Below are 20,831 nucleotides of genomic sequence, written 5' to 3'. Positions count from 1 at the left end.
TGTTCCCTGACCCGTCAAGAAGATGATCCAAATGGCCTTTTTAGGGCTGAGCTCTCAACTGTCAGGAATTCTCAACATTTGAATATCCAGGAGTCCCTGTATTCACTGCAGTTCATTACAAAGGAAAGATTATTATTATTATTATTATTATTATTTTTTACGTGGGTCCTGGGGGTTAAAACTCAGTCCTCATGCTTGCTAGGGAGGCAATCTCTTGACAAAAGTGTCTGCTCAGCTCAACCACCCCTATAAATGTTATAACAGGCACTTCAGGCATCTAAATTGGTAAAGAGCTCCGTGAAGACCAGCACTATTAAATAAAAATTTAAACTACATAAAAATAAACAGCACCCAGCTTATAATATGAACACACCTGTAAAATATAAAACATGTGAGATTTTACTAAATCTCTATTTGCTATTACTGAGTCAAGCCAAAGAAAATAAGCCTCTGAATATTTCAAAAGTATTTAGAGTTAGTCTTAGTATTGAATATATATTGGTGATTTCAAACAATATCTCCTTTTGAATAGAATTCCTGAAATGTTTCAGAATTTTCCCACTGTGTCATGGTTTTGGCATACAGCACTGATTAAAATCTATATTCTTTGAAATATAACATGATACCTGATTAATATGAATAGTTGTCTTAGTTGGGGTTTCTATTGCTTCAATGAAACACTGGGACCAAAATGCAAGTTGGGGAGGAAAGGGTTTATTCTGATTGTACATCTGTATCACTGTTCATCTCTGAAGGAAGTCAGGACAGGAACTCAAACAGGGCAGGAACCTGGAGGCAGAAGCTGATACAGAGGCCACGGAGGGGTGCTGCTTACTGACTTGTTCCTCATGACTTGCTCAGCCTGCTTTCTTATAGAACCCAGGACCACCAGCCTAGGGATGGCCTTAAGAAAATGCTCTACAGGCTTGCCTACAGCCATATGTTATGAAGGAATTTTTTAGTTGAGGTTCCCTGCTCTCAGATGACGACAGCTTGTGTCAAGTTGACATAAATGTAGCCAGCACAATAATTTTCATGTTTTGTGCATCTGTGAAGTAAAATAAAAAATGATCAATAAAAATCCTAAAACATTTTCAACTGTAGCTAAATGCAAAGCTATTGTTTCTACATTTCTTTTGATTTAAAAATCCATTCTATAGAAATGTTTTATTCATTTCAATGGGATTTTAAGGTACAAGCAGAGTAAAGAAAATTTCATTAAAAACTTCAAGTGCTTGTGTTTATGGAATTCTTGTATGTCAACTGTATCATATTTAAAAATGTTAATTTTATCATTACATTAAAAAATTACCTGTGAACTAATATACAATTGTTCTTTTTACTTTATATTGCTTTGTTCCTTTTTTAAAAAATTGGTGGAAACCTTTTCATTGGAAAGTTTTTTTTGTAATATTTTTACAAAATTTTAATTTAATTACATTTATTTATTTTGTGTGGGTGTGTTGCACACACTGTGTGTGTGCAAAGGTGTGTTTGTGAAGGTCAGAGGACAGCTTGTAGAAGTCCGTTCTCTCCTTCCACTATGTGGGTCCTGTGGGTCAAACTCAGGTCATCAGGGTTGGAGTCAAGGACCTTTACCCACTGAGTCCTTTCACCGGCCCTATGGTTACTCTTATTTAATAGAGGGAAGGCACTGTTAGTCAAAGAAAATGATCGTACTCTTTATCTTTTATTAAATGACTTAGATTTTTCTCTCATTCAATCATATTCAAACTCCTCCTTTTTCCTTTCAACAGGCTGAATTAAATGACCCTATTGACCCTTTTACAAGGTACAGCACAAAAGTCGCACCGAACCTAGGAGAAGAAGTTTTCTCTAAGTACATTGGGTGGAGAGTTGCCAATACCCTCTCCAAGCTCTTCTTCCCCTCTCTTGATGCCTGTGACCACCCTTCAAAGGAGCCAGGAGACATCCATCTGCAAAAAAAGCGCAGAGTCAAAACACAACAGCCTGCAAAAAAGAGAGTTCTACGTTTTGTTGTAAAGTAAGTGAACAGTGTTTTATTATTCCAACTCATGACAGTTCACAGGTATAGAAATTATAATCAGGTGGCATATTACTTAACTCAGTCTCTCCTTTTCAGTTCTTGGCACAGCCACCTCCTAAGTGTTTTATCCTGAGAAGGCTCTTAAGAAAGTTGCAGCCTTCTCAGGAAGGCTGATCTCTTCACGTTTAGAACAGATATCGGCACATAATGTAATTCTCGTGTAGGAAGAATATAAGTAAAAAAAAAAAAACATAGCCCATGTTTAAAAGTTTTAAGGCTTCATTTTTAGACATATTTGAATGTATATATAATATATAAATATATGTAATTAATGTGTATTAAATACATGTAGCCTTAGAGTCTTAAATAGTAATCATTTGATAAGTTGCAAGTATAAGGATAATTACTATGGTTTATGCTTTAAACACTTGCAAATGTCTTTGAATTTCTAATGTCTTAGGAAAGTGTAGAATTGGGATATGTTGATTTAGGTAAATAATTTTCAATATGTACTTGCCATATCTTCAGTGATAGGTATCCTCAGGGTCTTAAACTATTTATTATAAATGCACTTAGACATTTTTCCTGCTTCTACTCTTCTGATATATTAAAAAACACAAAGAATCCCATTGTGGCTTTATACGATGGACTATGATTTACATTGTTAAAATTCCTGGAAAGCTTTATTTGAGACAGGAAGATTATAGTTATTCTCCAACCCAGGTCATTTAAAGAGTACATCATATTATATATTTTTGCTATTTATTTTGACAATATCACAGAGAACTCATATGTGCTAATTTTTTTAACAATTATTTTTTTCATGTTTTAGTTTTCAGTTGAGCAGAATATTTGTAGAAGACTGATAATTGTGAGATTGCATTTTAAACTTTGATACCTTACACACCTGATTATTTTAATATTATATCTACCATTCCATTTCCATATTTTAGAAATCATTCTTGGTGGGCTTTATTTTGGGTCATTTTCCTGTATGCTCTGAATCTTTTATTTCTAGCCTATTCTGAACACAGGGAATAAATTTAGCTGCTCTAAATTGCTGCTGATAATGTATCTATAAATTTCAATTTAATTATGCATTTTATTCCCATTACTGCAAATGACTTTTCTTAAGTATTTATCTTTATTTATTACTTGACTAAAATATTGCTGATTTTTAAATGTCTACTGATTATTTAAAAAATACTGCCTGGCCTCTACAAATAGGAAGTATCTGAATACACATAGTATTATGGATTGAAAATTGCTTTCTTTTGTGCTCTTCAGTAATATTTGAACTTATATATATTTCTCTTGATAAGTTCATTGATAAATGCTTCATCTATCTTGATTTTAATATAATCTTTTCTCAATATTTAGCCTCTATAGTTGTCCCTCATGTGTGTGTCAGGCTGTGATGTGCAGATTAATTGGCAGAGACTCTTAGTAAATTCCTGGAGAGATTGATTTTTCTAGCTACACAGTTTTACCAAGTACCAAAGGCTGATTTTTCTTTCTTAGTTTTTGTGCTTTTACCTTCTTTCCTTTCTCTTACCTGGTTATTGTTTCAGCATCTCTCTGAAAATAGATTAGCATCCTGGGTGTGGACCTTTCTTTCTCCATATTTCTGCTCACAATTGTTCTTTGTTTTAATGTTACTTGTGATGCTGGCTTTAAGACTGTGTTTTTTCACACCAATAAGTTGTATTTGTAAAAATCTGTTTGGCCTGTTTATTTGAGTAGTGTTGATGGGATAGAAAAGGACTGCTGTGCAAGCCATAAGAATAAACAAAGGTATCCATCTGTCTGTCTGTCTGCCTACCTACCTGTCTACCCATCTACCTGTCTACCCATCTATCTGTCTACCCATCTATCTGTCTATCTATCTATCTATCTATCTATCTATCTATCTATCTATCTATCTATCTATCTATCTATCTATCTATCTATCTATCTATCTATGTATCAATCATCTATCTATCTGTCTATGTCTATGTATCTAGCAGAATATTAAGTATTTTATTAAGTAGCAAACTGTCACACAAAGAAAATGCATAATACTAAAAGGACCAACCCATGAGAAAAGTCTAGCCATTATAAATGCATATGCACTCAATATGAGAACTTCTAAATATATGAAGCAAATATTGATGAACCTGAAGACAGAAAAAGACAGAAACACAACAATAATAGATATTTCAATATCCAGCATTCAGTAATAGAAGAATCTGATAGGTCAATATAAAAAAATTGGGTTTGAATAATACTAGATCAAATATATCCAACTGATACATAAATAACACCACACCCAACAATAGTATAATTTAATTTCTTTTCAAGTCTCATCGAAACTTTTCTGAGTTAATCATGTTAGGTCACAAATAATCTTTTAAAAAATAAAAGATGATTAAAAAAATACCAAGTCCCCCCCCCCACACCACCAACATAGTGAATCTAGAAGACAAAGTACAAGTATCTGAAATTTTCTAAAAGTTTGGGAATTGACACACTTTTGAGCAACAGCTGGGTCAAAATATAAATAAAATGGAGATTAGCACTTAGATGGAAACAAAACTAAAATACAACATATTACAAGTTATGAATAGAGCTGGGGGAAGAGGAGTGAAGCCTCAGGGCTGGAGAGGTTGAGGAGAAGGGGTGGGGTGTCAAGAGCAGAGAGGAGTCATGGGGACTGAGTGAGCCTGGCCTCGGGCCAGCATGCGCTTTGGTATGCTAGTAGGCACCTCAGCCATTTGTCTTCAGTTTCTTTGGGACCAGACAATAAAGAGGATGGTACGTTTCTCTCTTGCTTTAGCACAGCAGAGCACCCTGATTTCAGTGTGAAAATCTGGAAACATACTTGCAAGGAAAAACTGGGAGCTTCCACGATGAAGAATCATTTGCTGTGGATAATGTCTTAATGGATATTTTCCCTCTTAGTTTTAGTACAAAAATTGAAGACAGAATTGTGGTTTTGGCTCATAAATTATTCAAAAATCTTTGTCTTTTATACATTTGTAAGCACATATCTTTTTTTATTTCAATGGTTTATAGAACTTCTTTCTCATGCAGTTTCTCCAAAGGAAATTGGTCATTTTGGTTCTATGCGTTAAACTGGGGGTGGTGGTACTTCTGAGTTAGTGGAACATGTCATTGTTTGTATTTCTTGCTCTGTTTGCCCCTTAGCGTTTTTTTTAAATGGAAAAATATCATTATGGCTCTGTGCTGTTTCATAAAAACTGCAGGCAGTAACCAAGGTATATAACCCTTCTACTTCAAAGCACAGATTTTTTCCCTTTTCTCTCCTTGTCAATAAAAGGATCTTAAGTTTACCTTAAGGCTGAACATTTATAACTCCAAAAACTAAGTTAAAAAAATAAACTTTCATTTCTTAACTTGTTTGAATCCGAGTTTCTAAAATGCACATTTTCTGTGCTTACTTACACCTTGAATCTGAAAATTCATGATAACTTCCATATAAATAAAAGAGTATCGGAATAATAACTTAAAACTTTATCATTAATAATGCTTAGTTGCTCAAAGCTTTGTTTGAAGACTGCATTTATCAGCAAGCAGAAAGACCAAATCTACAATTGTCTAACTAAAACAAATTTTATTTAATACTGGCTGGGACAATGGACACTGGTCAGGTTCATACCCAGGTTTCCCAGAGAATGGCACTGTATTAGGTTAGTCAAGGTGCTTATAAAGGCAAAACCCATAAGTCTACACACTTCCCACCTTTGTCCAATCAGAAGCAAGCATACATCATGACATACATACTTCCTGCCTACGTACCTCCCACCCAGGCACCTCATGCCTGCTTGTGATCAAGCACGCTCTGCGCAGTTGGGGCAACCAACCTTGTTTACTGAAGTGAAAACATGCAGCTTATTTTCTTACATGAACAATTGCCCCAGCATTCTAGGAAATTATCCATCCTTGGGCAAGTGGGGCTGACAGGTTAGAGGCATTTTTATTTTATAGATCTCTTAAATACAGTAATTGAAACTTAAAATACAGCTTTAGCCCTCACAAGAAGACCAGCCTACTCCAGTGAATGCAGATTGCCAGCTTGCCAGCTTCTGTGGTCATTTATGAAGATGTTGCACACCTTCTTGAATGGATGAATGATCAAAGGCAAACCTAATTTCTCCTTTGAAGTCTCCTTCATAAAGGCATCCTGCTCCAAAGTGTCATTTAACCAATAGTGAGAAGGTAGAAGGGTAAATTCTACATTTCATCCATACTGGAGACAATTCACTATAAAAGAGAGAGAGAAAAAAAAAAGATAAGGTTGTGGAGTTCTGCAAGAGCAGTTGGCTGAATCTGGACTTGGATTTCAGGAAGAAACATGGCCTCATTGCTTTTCCAGTTTCTGGTAAACATGAAAACCTTTTTCTGGGTGCATAAATAAATAATTTTCTTAGTTTCTCAATCACTGTATGGTCAAGGCTGGTCTCAACTGCCTTAAGCTAACGTCATCCTCTCCCTTCCACTTTCTGGTGGTGAGATTACAGATGTGTTACCCAGCTAGCTGCAAGCCATCTGAAGTTTGGAATCAGCTGCATAAGGGATGTTGGAAATGCCAGAAACTCAGAATCTGGAGCCATTGAGACATGCCCTTTTCCATGGTAAAAGGTGGCCATGGACACTTTTGGGAAAAGGTTAGAGGAACCTTCACCAAGGAAGAGATCCTTAAGTCTTCTTTAGTCCTTGACAGCCAGCTGCCAGATGATCAAAGATGAATTCTGTTTCCCACTGGACACTAGAGGCTTCCACTAGAAAATCACCATGTTAAGCATTCCCTTGGTTGTGTTTTCTTCCAACAAGGACAGTGAGGCTTAGAAATCTGATTTGTCCAGAGACCAGGCTGATGTTCGTGGTCTGTACAGCTGGAAAGCATGTGAAGTTCATGATCCATGCTGTCTCAGGCTGCTATGGACAAGGAATCTTCTTTTTGTGGTAGTATCGATGACTGCAGACTCATAACTGAGAATGAAAGACATTGAAGGCTTCTGTGAACTCCCTCTCCCCTCAAAAGGAAACAATCCAGATAGGAAGCCATTGAAGAGAGTCCTTAAAAATTGTGTGGCCTACCCTGGTAATCAGATTGGTGACTACCCTAACTGTCATCATAGAGCCTTCATCCAGTAACTGATGGAAGCAGATGCAGAGATTCACAACCATGCACCAGGCTGAGCTCTGAGAGTCCAGTTGAAGAGAGGGAAGAGCAAGGGGAGGTCAAGGTCATGATGGGGAAATCTACAACGATAACTGATCCAAGCTCAAAGGAACTCACGAACTTTAGACTGACAGCTGTGGAACCTGCATGGGACCTGACTAGACCCTCTGCATACAGGAGACAGTTATGTAGCTGAGTCTGTTTTGAGCGGCCCCTGGCAGTGGGATCAACATCTATCCCTGGTGCATGAGCTGGCTTTCTGGATCCCATTACCAATGGTCGGACACCTTGCTCATCTCTGACAAAGCAGAGAAGGCCTTGGTCCTGCCTCAACTAAATGTATCAGGCTTAGCTGTCTCCCTATGGGAGAACTTACTCTGCCGGAGGAGGGGATAAGGGGTGGGGAGAAAAGGCAGGAGTGGGAGTGGGAGGAGGAATGAGAGGGGAATCTGTGGTTGGTATGTAAAATGAATAAAAAAATAGGAAAAAACAAAAATGAGCAAATGTTAAATACACACACACACAAATTGTGACAAAGATGCTAAAGTATAGCTCTTCACAGTTAATGGCTTCTGGTGGGGATGGGTGGAAGGACTCAGTTTTCTTTAAGAGACTGACCACTGGAAGTTTGATCCAGCCCTAGTAAATATATGTGCAACACCAATTAGACTTGGTGGTTTTTTTTTTTGTGGGGGGATACAAGGGTGGGAGGATGGACCTGGGAAGAGTGGGAAGCAAGTATGATTGGGGTGCTTTATATGAAAATTACAAATAATCAATAAAAAATAATATGTTGGGGGAAATGTTATTTGTTTAAGGGTTCACAGTCTTTCACTCTGGGGTTTGGATGTAAAATACAGATGTTTTGACTCCTGGCCACTGTGCTCTTGGTCTTCTCCTTCCAGTGAATGTCATTTGACTTCAAAGACTTGAGCAGTTATTAGAAAGCTTGTCTTCAACCTGTAATAAATGAAACCCATCTTTCTGTTTCTCTTCAGTTTCTGCCTTTTGGTTTTGAAAACATGATGTTGATTAGGATGCATATCTTTAGTAGGCTCTGAACCTCTCTGGTCCCTTAAAAGGGAATTTATGCCAAGCAAGTAGCATTTTCTAATTACTGCAATTTTTGCCAAAGCCAATGGGAAACCTGATATATCTATAGAGAGTTTAAGAAGAGAGTTGTAAGGATTGAATTGGTATGCTATTTAATATTTTCTGGGCTTGACTCTACTTCTTGGGTTCCTAAACAAAATCCTGCAAATAAAAAGTTGTTTATTTCTATTTCATATGGGGAACATGGCAAGAGACACATTTTAGTTTACTTTTGATTGACTTGTAGTATTTGTACATACTGAGTGTGATGGCCAGGCCAAGGCAGCATTTCTCTCGCCACACCTTCATGTTTGGAGTTATGAGGCACTTCTCTTTTAAATGTTCATAAAAATAGCACAGGTGATTATGAACTGTAGTCATCCCATTATGCCAAGGAACACCAAAGCATGTTCCTTCTATCTGAGTGTGCGTGGGTGTCCATTGTGCATCTTTCCTTTGCCCTTTCTCTCTGGTTCCTTACCTTTACCACCATCCTACATTTAGATAAAATAAAGTCAGTTCAACGTAGTATATCCTCCCCATTCATCCATTTCCCTGCGAATGAGCTTATTCTTCATGGTAAATAATCTTCTACTCTATAGAGACCACATTCCCTGCCCCCCATTCATTCATATATGGGCACTTGAGTTGATTCTATATCTTTGCTAATGTGAATAGTACAACAAATATATCCATGAGGATACATCATTGGTATGCTGACTTCATATTTAGGACTCACATCTAGAAGTGATCGAGTTGGAACTGGCAGTGTATTTGTTTTCAGGGTTTTGAAGTACTTCCACACGGTCCACCATGGCTGTACTATCCACATTTCTCCAAACAGTGGAAAAGTTTGCTTTTCTCTACACCCTTGCCAGCACTTGGTGTTCTCTGTCTTCATGTCTTACTCATCTAGTGGAGTAAGATGCCATCTTATCTGGATTTGCTTCAGTTTCTCCAATGGCTAATGACACCGTGTATGTTTGGAAACCTGTTGTCAATTTGTGTCTCTTCTCCTGCAGAGTGTCTATTCAGATCGCCTGTACAGTTTAATTAGATTGCTTACTTCTTTGTGAAAAAATTTTTTGAGTTCTTTATGTAGTTCTGAACATTAATCCTTTATCAGGTGAATAGTCTGCAGATATTCCCTGCTTCTGACCTCTGATCGCTTCTCTTGATGTGGGAAAGCTCCTCAGCTTGATGAACTCCAATGCACCTGATTTCTATTTTGTTGCCTGTGTTTTGGGGGTTAAATCTAGAAGACCATTGCCAACACCATTTGTCTCACAGTGCTTTTCTGGTTTTGTTATACTGCTTTCAGAGTTTGGGCAATATTTCTTTCATTCTCTTATTTATTTTTGAGCAGAGGTTCAGACTTCAGTCCTCTTCATATGGGCATGCAGTCTTCCCAGCAAGAGTCTGTCTTTCCTCCACTATGTGTTTGGGCATCTTTGTCATCAAGCAGTTGTGTATAGACTCCTGAGTTTATCTCTAGGCTCTGTATTTTCTCCAGTTACTCTGTGTATCTCCTTTTATACTAATACTATATAGTCTTTGGTTAAAATGATGAATTTAGTAAAACTAAAATTAAATTTAAAAATTGATCAAAACCAAAACATAGAACAGGTATTCATTTTAAAAATAATTTATTCATTACTATTTTATGTGTATGTTTCTGACTGTATGTGTGTGTACCATATGTGTGTAAGACCCCAAAGAAGACAGAAGAAGGCATTGAATCGCTGGAACTGGAGTTACAGGCAGTTGCCAATCATGTGATATGGGTGCTGGGAATTAAATCCATGTCTTCTGCAAGAGTAGAAGGTGCTCACCACCAATGAATCTTTCTCCAGTCCCAGAGCTAGGTATTTGTGAAGTGTTGGATAGCATAGCACATCTGTATTACATATGTGTGTGTATCTATACATATATGTATATATATGTTTTAATTTGCTCTCTGTTGCTATGATAAAAAACCAACTAAAGCAACTTTGGAGAAGAAGGGGCTTATGTGGTTTACAGATCATACTTCATCATTGATGGAAGTCAAGGCAGGAACCTAAAGGAAGAAACTGAAGCAATGCTGCTCACTGGCGTTCTCAGCTTATATAACCTAGGACCACTTGCCTAGGGCTAGTAACACCCACAATGGCCTAGGCCTGCCCTTATCAATCAATCAAGAAAAGGTCCCATAAATATGCTCACAGCCAGCCCGATGAAGGCAATTCCTCAATTGAGATGTTCTCTTTCTAGATAATTCTAGTTTCTGTTAAACTGACAAAAACTAACCAGCGTATACTCATATAAATTAATTTATGAGTCAGGCACCATGGTAAGCTATTAAAACAATAATAAAACAATTATAATGATATACTGTTATTATAATCACTTAAGAAGCTGGAGAGATGACTGACTCGGTTTTAAGATCACTTGTAGTTTCTGTAGAGGATCTGGGTTTGTTAAGATTACTTGTAGTTTTTGTAGAGAACCTGGGTTTGGATCCCAGAACCCACATAGTGGTTTACAATCATCCCTAACTCCAGCTGTGGCATGATCTGATGCCCTCTTCTGACCTTTGTGGGTACCAGGCATATGCCTGCTGCCCGTAAGTATATGTAGACCAAACACTCATACACAGAAAATGACATGAATATTTAAAAAGCAATAATTACATAGAACTTTGAAACCATTTGCTCCCACATTGTATTTCTGACAGCTTCTTTCTGATTGATTTTAGTCAGTTAGCTACCACCTTCTCTCTGCCTTAGGAGTTTAACTATAAAAGAGCTACATGATCCAGTCGGGCTTGTTCTGAAGAGAAGCATACAGGTAGAGTGCCAGACATGTTAGCTCCTTCCCGTCTTATCCAGTCATGAGTAGATTTTCTTAAATATTTATTTTTTTCACAAAGTAAAATTATACTACTAAGACTGTAATAAAGATTAGATAAAAAGCATCTTATGGTTTTGCCTTTGTTATTTTTTTAAAGATACAACCTGCTAGGAATGTCCAGAGAACACAGTTCGATGATGGTTTTTGTTTTTAGATATTATTTTCCTCCTGCTTCTGTATAGTTAAAAAGCAGTGTCTGTCTAGTTTTGATCACATCATATGTTCATGTGTGTGTATGCTTCACAGCTGCATTGTGTAGGATTCTCTATAGGAACAGGACCAATAGACTACATATATATTATAAAAGGAGACTTGGTAGCATGGCTTACGTGGTAAGGGCTGGGTAGTCCAACAATGGGCATCTGTACACTGGAGAGGCAGAAAACTCTAACGAGTAACTGGGGCCATCAGAGGATGGAGGGAGCAGCGGGGGTGGTGGGAATGGCGGCGGCGGCAGCAGCGGCAGCAGCGGCGGCAGCAGCAGAAGCAGCAGCAGCAGCAAGGGATAGAGAGATGCCCTCACAAAAGCCAATGCAGACAAGCATGGCTGTGTATCTGGGTCATGCACTGAAAGGTGCATACACTCTGACATAGGCTCTTCCACTCTCAGGGAATCCTTTCTGGAAATGTCTACAGACCCATCCAGGAGCATTCTCTTAGTTAATCCCAGTTCCTACCAAATTAACAATCAATATTAACCGCAGTGGTTATGCTGATTTATTATGGGAAAGTAGAGGCTTTGGCAATCACCATTGCTGACCACAGTTGTTATCTGGAAAGAAATAAAGAGCATAGCGTGGTTCTTCAGAGAATGGACTTTTACTTCTTTATCTCCTATGAAAAATTTGAGTAATAAGAAACCAATTATTATTTTACATTAGTCATGCAAAGTGCTAAAACTCCTGGAGATTTGGAGTATAAATAATTCTTCAACATACTGTTTTATTTACCCCTTCTTGGAAACGTTCCAGTAATTGGGATCTTGAATCGGGTCATAGTTCTATTTTCATCTTTTCACATTATTTTGAGGGGGGAGGCCAGTAGAGGGCACCAAATCCTCTGGAGCTGGAGCTCCAGGTGCATGTGAGCCAGCCACTCAACAAAAGTGCTGAAAACTGAACCTTGGGGTATCGGTAAGAGCAGCATGTGTTCTTAACCATTGAGCCATCTCTCTAGGCTATGAATGCTCTCCTTTAGCTACACCTCACACACTTATCTTCTGACTTATTGCTTACAGCCACCTTCCCAGGTCTGAAGTGATAGGCCATTGTGGTTGATTGATTAGTTGATTGATTTGATTAGTGATATTGAAGATCTTCCCATACACATGGTGGCCATTGGAATGACTTCTTAGAAAAACGTCTTTAGATCGTCTTTGCCAATAATCAAGTTATCTGTGGATTTTACTTTTAGTTTGCAAAAAGTCTTTTGTTGTTTGATTGTATGAGTTCCTTACATATTTTGGATGTTAACCCTTTATTTTTTTTGTTCATTTTTGAGGTTATAATTTGGTTACAACATTTATCTCTTCCTTTTCCTCCTCCAAGCCTCCCATAACTCCCTTCCCACTCTCCTTCAAATTCATGGCCTCTTTTTTATTAATTGTTACTGCATGCATATGTATTTGTATGTATGTATATTTATTTTCCTAAATATAACCTGTTGAGTCCATATAATGTTACCTGTATTTACCTGTTTTTAAGGCTGACCTTTTGGCACTGGACAAACAATGTGGTCTGTTCTTCCCTGGGGAGGATACATCTACTGCCCCCAGCTTTCCTCTATTTTCTATAGTCCTTTGTGTAAGGTATTAATCCTTTATTATATGTACAGCTTTCTCCCACCACATGGGTTGACTTTTCATTTTTATTTTTTGTTTGCTGTGTAGTTTTGCAGATTGATGTAGTCCTACTTCTTTATTTTATCCTGTTGATATTTAAGAACTATGAGGTGAAATCCAGTGATTAAAACATGCTACCTTTATCAATTTCTATCACAGGTCTCCCTCAACATTACTCACAGTCTTGTCTTGAAGGTGACCCTCCCTGTCTTTGTTACAGACACTGTTCTTCCCTGTTTCAGTTGCTGGAGTAGAGCCTTGATCTCGGCAGGAACTCTTGTTTTGCATCAATGGGACCATGCTATAGCTTTAGTTCTCACTTTTCACCATAGATGTTTGCCTTCAAAACAACCATCACCCCTTGAACTCATCATTAAAGGTGGCATGACATGTTGTAGAATTTTCAATATGACACAGCTATTAAAATGATATCAATGAGATAGAAAAAATTTTACATTTCAAATACAGATTAACAAGAGACAGCCTGTGGGACAACAAAATTATGAGACAGAAAACAAAATCTACATGTTTTGTTTTGTGTTTCATTTTTCATATGCTCTTTGGTCTGTCAAAGAAAAGGGCAGTGTTCAGCTCATTGTAAAATGTTTTTACAGTGGTTGACAAGCATTTATTACCTGCTTGGTTAGAATGAAAGCTTGGATATGACATTAATCAAAATTTTACAATTGTTGTACCTTCTGAGCTCCCAGAAAACATGAAGCCAACAATTTATACAACTTGATCTTTTCTTCTTTTAAATAGTTGATAGAGTCAGATATTTGATGTGAGCAGGAACTGAGTAAGCACCTGTCACCTCTCAGGATAAATGAGGCTCCTGGCTAGCCTAGATTTACCACAGAAGACACTTCCTATAGATTTAAGTGGTGGGCAGAAAACAGAACTCCCATGAGAAGTCGTATTCCTCCACAAAGCACTAATTGAATACCTCTGTATGAAGGCATTGTGTGAGGTACCACACAATAAAGGAAGGTAAGGTACTGCAGAGTAAAGAAAAAATAAGAGATAGCCAGGGGGTATGTCTGCCAGCTTCTCATTTAGATCAACATTTGTGTTTCTAGCATATCTTCCCAGTAGAATTCATTCACATAGCTTTCTTTTCACATGCTTCTTCAATTGTCATTTCCTGGATGGCCCAGATAAAATATGTAATAACATATCTATATTTCTTTCTGAAGGGAACTTAAAATCAAGTTTATAAGATAGATATTGAGTAACACCAGACAGGTAAAACCAAACATATATGTTCAGTATCTGTAATAATGAGTGTGATGAAAAAGAGTTCATGGTACCACCATATGTTCCAGAGGGAAGGGGTATGTTTATGAAGGCATATGAAAGCATTCAGTGGATCGGTGAGGAGGAGTCTCAGGATGCAGTGACTATGTCAAGCAGAGGAAAAGAATAGGAAAGTCCCAATGGTGAAAAGGATAATAAAACCAATAAATAAAAGAATGATGATGTTGGTTCATGCATCACAGGGTAAAGGGCTTCAAGACATGCTCCAGATTTCCAGTTTCATCTTAGGACACACAAGCACTTGATGCGTTTTATGTGGCTGAGTGAGGAGTGATGGGTTTGTGTGTGTGTGTGTGTGTGTGTGTGTGTGTGTGTGTGTGTGTGTGTGTGTGTGTGAAAGAGAGAGAAGGAGAGGGAGAGAGAGAGGGGAGAGTGTGTTTCTGACATGGAGTGAGGTAATAAGTATTGTAGTTAGCTGATACTGGGTAAGTTAACTTTTCTAAACATAAACATGTCTTAAATAAGGCAATGATAATATTTTTATTTTTGAGGACTCTTGAGAAATTATGAAGTAACTAATTAAAAGTGCTTATTCTACAATACTGGATATATACATTTATGAGGTTATATACATGTATATGTGTATGTTTAATATGAAATTACTTTGTAGAAGGGAGCTTTGTATCCCATGTTTATGGTAGAATTATCGCAATTAGATATAAAATGAGAAGGACCTAAGTGTCTATCAGCTGAAGGATGGATAAAGAAAATGTGAAACATGGAAGCAGAATAGTATTTGGTAATAAAAGGGATGCAACCTTGTCACACATGGCAATGCAACTGAGACCATAGACAGTTATACTAAATGAAACAAGCCAGGTACGGAAAGACAAATAACGCACAACTTCACTAACATATGAATTCTGCACAAAGACATTGAAGATAGATTTGCAGTTACCAGAGCCTGGAAGAGTAGAGGGAAGGGAAATAAATGTAAGAAAGGTTTGATTAATGAGTATCAAGTTACAGTGAAGAGAAGAAAGTTTGGATGTGTTATTGAACAATTCAGTAACTCTACACAACACTAATATACTATATATGTATATGCTTTTAAAAAGCTAGGAGAGTTTTGAAAATTTTTAACTAAAAATGGTAATTGTTTTAGGAGACATGTATTTGTTTACATGATTTATATATGGATACATGTATACTTAAATGTCACAGAGAGACCCAGTAATATATACAGTTCAATGGATAAATTGAAAATGTTAATAACAGAAAAGTGATTATGTTAACATCTGGGATTGTGTAAGTACAAAACTATTCTATTAGCGAGTATATCCTAGTGTAATCTAATCTGTAAACAATGTGTAGACATCACACTGGTCACAACAGAGGAAGAAGGCAGAAAGATTTTTATATTTAAAGAAAAAGCAGTAGGATTCAGTAGCAGGTGTGTGTGTGTGTGTGTGTGTGTGTGTGTGTGTGTGTGTGTGTGTGTGAGAGAGAGAGAGAGAGAGAGAGAGAGAGAGGGAGAGAGAGAGAGAGAATGAATCAACCAGTCCAAAGGGGCTCCAGTCAAAGAGACAGCGAGGTGTGATTGGGGCGGAGGGAGAAGACCAAAGTTTGCTTTGGAACATGCTGAAGGTGAAGGTGGCGTTTTTTACATTCTCTCAGTAGATGTGTCAAGTGGGCAGTGAGTTTCCCAGTTCTGCAGCTCAGGAAGAAGTGTGGGCTTGGAACGAAGGTGGTGACGGAAGGCATGGGCGGAAGGAATGCTGCCTTGGCGAAGAGCACTGAGTAGGATGGACAGCAGGGCTAGGGTGGAATTTTGAGGAATGCCACCTTTCAGCATCTGGAAGAAGGAGGGTGATATAAAATGGTAAACCACAGCTTAGAAAGATGTTAAGGGACTGGGAGAGAAATCTATGGAAATTCATAAAAATCTGGAGGAAAAAAGCATAGAAACCCTTGATAACCTTAAACCATAGTACTGATTTAAAAAAAAAAAAAAACTGTCTGCGACTGCCCAGGCAGGCAGTGACAGAATCCTCCACTTTCAATACCTCTGGGCAGCACATTCGGCTCAGTGAGTGCAGGGGACATCATGGAGTCATTCAAATAGCAAGTACGTATGAAGCCACATGTCTCCTTAATGAAAAGGTTTACACAATGAAAACATTCAGAGGGAAGCAGGTAGACTAATTGCAGATCTTCACCACTCCCTAAGCTCCTCCAAATCCATCTCCCAGTCTCATCTGCAACTTTGCATCAGGCCACCTGCTGAGGCCACCTTTCTCCCCCACCCCCATGTCCAGTAGACCACACAGATCTTCCTTTCCAAACTTCCCTCTCCTCTCACATAGCTCATCCCAGCTCGCAACCCCAGAGGCACTCCCTGGGACCCACATGCCACTCTGGCCTGGGAAGTAGGTAGGCTAAATACAGATCTTGACCTCTTTATCCATATCTCTAAATCCAATCCCCCAGTCTCATCCCCAGCTCTGTAGCAGACCACCTACTGTGGCCTCTGTTTACTCTCTGCTCCCATTCCCAGGGGACTAAGCAGATCCTGGTGGCACACCCTGCTTTCCTCCCTCCTGTGACACCCTCAACCCATACCCTAGACCAAACTCACTCCTGCTTATCAGCTCCCAATACCTAGAAACACATTTTACCTGCAATTTCCAATGGCCACACCTATCATGATCCCAGAAGAATCTCCTACCAGGCACCACACAGCTGACACAAGAACTGCCCTAAGAACCAGAAAGGACGACAGAAACCAAGGAACAAAATAAAACATCCACCCAACAAAGATAGGACTAGAATTACAATTTTCCCAAACCCAGGTGCCTAGACAACAAGCATAAAATACAACTAGGATAGTATTCCACCAGAGCCCAGCAACCCCACCACAAAGGGTGAGTACTGCAACCACAAGGGGTGAGTAGGCCCTGAGTATTGCAATGCTGCTGAAGTGCAAGAAAAGGACCTTAAAATAGACTTTGTGAATATGATAGAGGTCCTTAAAGAGGAAATCAATAAATCTCTCAAAGAAATAAATGAAAACACAAGGAACAATAGTAGGAGATGAATGAAACAGTTCAAGATCTGAAGGTAAAAATAGAATCAGTGAAGAAAACCTGAGCTGGGGGAAATTGGAAGTGAAAAATTTAGGAACTCGAACAGGAATCACAGAGGGCCAGCCTCACTAACAGAATACAAGAGATAGAAAAGGGAATTCAGGCATTGAAGACATGATAGAAAAAATGGATACCTCAGTCATAGAAAATGTTAAATCTAAAAAACTCCAGGCATAAAAAATTTGTAAAATCTCAGACAGCATGAAAAGACCAAATCTAAGAATAATAGGAAAATGGGATGGAGAAAAAACCCAGTTCAAAGGTACAGAAAAGACTTTCAAACAAAATCATAGAAGAAAATTTCCCTAACTCAAAGAAGGAGATGCCTATCAAGGTACAAGAAGCATTCAGCATACCAAAGAGACTGGGTCATTAAAGAAAGTCTCCTCAACACATAATAATAAAAACACAAAATGCATAGAACAAAGAAATAATACATATGTATATACATATATATACACACATATACACACAACATATAAGGGCAGACCTATTAGAATAGCACCTGATTTCTCAATGGAGACTATAAAAGCCAGAAGGTCCTGGACAGATGCTCTATAAACTCTGCGAGACCACAGATGCCAGCCCAGATTACTATAACCAGCAAAACTTTCTAGACAATAAGACATTCCATGATAAAAACCAAATCTAAGCTCTGTATTTCTGCTTTGCAGTCAGAGGTAGTTGATGTGCGTGGGCTTGGCACCTGTGGAAAGGAACCTCGTGGTGTGGTCTGAGGAAGAGAGCAGAAGCCCAGCTTCCATTGCACTAGCCTCATGCTTGTCTAATCTAGAGCTACTTGAGTGTCAACTCATACGTTTTTATGGGGAAGACTCTTGAGTACTTTCCACCATGGCACAACTCCAGGCATGTTTCTACACTGGAACAAGAAATACACAGTAGGTGATGTTCCTTTCTCAATCCCTACCTTCTCTGAAGTTGCTGACCTTAATAACGTCATCAGTAAATTGCTGGAGACCAAACTTGAGCTCCATACACATCTCAGCTTCAATTTCCTTATCAAGGGCCAGTTTCTTCAAATGCCCTTGGTCAAACACATGGAATTGGAAAGCATCTCATCAAAAGAGGTTGTTGAACTGGAATCCATGGAAAAATGGATTGCACTCCAGCCAGAGCAATTCATGTTCCATGATGCCTGGATCAGCTCAACTCAAGGGGCAGAAGAATAGACCCTGTTTGGTTCTTACGACAAGACCTTTCAGGTCTGGTCCTTGGAAGGAAAGTCAATAATGACAATTGTAGGACATATGAATGTTGTGGAAGATGTGACTTGGGTGGAAACGGGCTGTCCTGCTTACTACTGAGTGCCTCAGTGGATCAGGCTGTTCTCTTGTAGAATGGGATGTAGTGAGGAACAAAGGGCAAGCCCCACACTGCTGTAGAAGTCATGCTGGGAGTGTTGATTCTACAGCCATCCCTAGCTCAGGAGCTAAGTTTTGCAATGGCTCTTGGGATAAGATGCCAAAGGTCTGGTCCACACTCACTACAGATGAAGAAGATGAAAAGGAAGAGTCCACAAATGGACCAAGAAAGAAACAGAGGACAGAGCAGTTGGGGCTAACAAGGACTCCCTTGGTGACCCTCTCAGCACTTTGGTCAGAAGCTGAAGAAATCTGCAGTGCACCTTGTGGTCATACAGAGTGTGGGATGTTGAGTCTGGTGGTCTTAAGTCAACTTTGATAGGAAATAAAGTGTTTAATTGTACTCCCTTTGTAAAGTTTGGTACCTGGAAGCACAGATAGGCGTATCAGACTGTGGGATCCCTGAGTTAAAGAACGTTCTTTGGGTCGTTATCCCTCACCTCATACGCAGGCTGGGTCACATCAGTGAAGGGGTCTCCTACCCACAAAAAGCAGCTGATTTCAGGCTCTTTAGATAACATTGTCAAGCTGTGGGATACAAGAAGTTGTAGGGTTGTGAAGAGGACATCATGACCATGGAAACCTTTATAAAGGAAAACATTTAATTAGGGTTGGCTTACAGTTTCGGGGATTTAGTCCATCCATTATCAGTATGGCAGAAAGCATGGTGGCTGACAGGTAGACATGGTGCTGGAGAAGGAGCTGGCAGTTCTACATCCAGATTGGTAGGGAGCAGGAGAGAGAGAGAGAGAGAGAGAGAGAGAGAGAGAGAGAGAGAGAGAGAGAGAGAGAGAGAGAGAGAGAGAGAGAGAGAGAGACTGGGTGTCTTAGGGTTTCTATTGTTGTGAAGAGACACCTTGACCATGGCAGCTCTTACAAAGGAAAACATTTAATTGAGGGGATGGCGTACAGTTTCAGCGATTTAGTCTATTATCATGGTGGGGAGCATGGCAGCACACAGGCAGACATGGTGCTGGCTGCATCTTGATCAGAAGGCAACAATAAATGGACTGTGACACTGAGTGAAGCTTAAGCAAAAGAGACCTCAAAGCCTGCCCTCACAGTGACACACTTCCTTCAACAAGGCCACACCTCCCAATAGTGCCACTTCTATGAGCTTATAGGGGAGCCCAGTTACGTTCAAACTACCACACTGGGTCTGGCTCGACCCCAAAGCCCACCCCCTAGTGACATACCTCCACCAACAAGGTCATACTCACTCCAACAAGGTCACACCTCCTAATCCCTCTCAAGTAGACCCAATGACCGAGTATTCAAATATACGAACCCATGGGGGCCATCCCTGTTCCAACCACCATAGGAGCCTCTGGGGCTTGTGTCTGAAGTGCATCATGATGTCTTCAGCAACAGGGACTTTCCACTCTGGGGGCATCCAAGGGCAGCAGCAGCATCCTATAATATATTGGGAGTCTCTTGTACAGCCCTGACTTACAACTCAGAAGAGGGATTTCATACCTAGTGTTGGGACTTGTTAGATTGTCCTTGGGTCTTGGGGAGAGCATAGTCAGCCCAGAAGGGAACTTTTCATTTAATGTATATATGTGTATTTATACACAAACCTATGCATATTTTTTGGCATTTTCAGGCAGATAGTTAATAGTATGATTTCTCTTGACCTTTTCAGATATCTTTACTGATATTTTACCCTCCTCTCTTCTTAGTCTGTATTTATTTCCTAACCAGAGCCCCCGTTTTCCTCATTTCCCCCTTCGGCTCTCTTGTGTGCTGTTATTCCTGTCTCTCTTGTTCTCCCGCCCTCGATGATCCCTTTCTCTTTGCTGGTTTCTGTAGTTAGTACAGACTGTGTTCTCACATACAAAGCTTGGAGCTAGGACTCTCAGATGAGACAGAATTGTGACATTTGTCTTTCTGGGTGGGGGTTACTTCATTCAATATGATCTTTTCTAGTTCCATCCATTTATCTGCAAGGCTCCTTTCTTTCTTTCCTTTCTTTCTTTCTTTCTTTCTTTCTTTCTTTCTTTCTTTCTTTCTTTCTTTCTTTCTTCCT

At 39.1% G+C, this 20,831-nt stretch overlaps 1 protein-coding gene and 1 pseudogene across 2 annotated transcripts in view; both read left to right on the top strand.

Annotated features, from left to right (window-relative positions):
* Positions 1-20,831, top strand: part of Tmem232 (transmembrane protein 232) — a 280,176-nt gene that overhangs the window by 156,968 nt on the left and 102,377 nt on the right. For both annotated transcript variants that reach the window (XM_016010076.3, XM_042259706.2), the window contains exon 12: positions 1,758-2,005. In XM_016010076.3, the coding sequence (XP_015865562.1) occupies positions 1,758-2,005 (248 nt within the window). The remainder of the gene's footprint in view (positions 1-1,757; positions 2,006-20,831) is intronic.
* Positions 18,162-19,532, top strand: LOC102928550 (ribosome biogenesis protein WDR12 pseudogene; annotated as a pseudogene).

This window comes from Peromyscus maniculatus, chromosome 13, assembly GCF_049852395.1.
Source record: "Peromyscus maniculatus bairdii isolate BWxNUB_F1_BW_parent chromosome 13, HU_Pman_BW_mat_3.1, whole genome shotgun sequence".
NCBI classification, from domain to species: Eukaryota; Metazoa; Chordata; class Mammalia; order Rodentia; family Cricetidae; genus Peromyscus; species Peromyscus maniculatus.
Note: the sequence above shows the minus strand (reverse complement) of the source record. Positions and strands in the feature narration are given on the sequence as shown.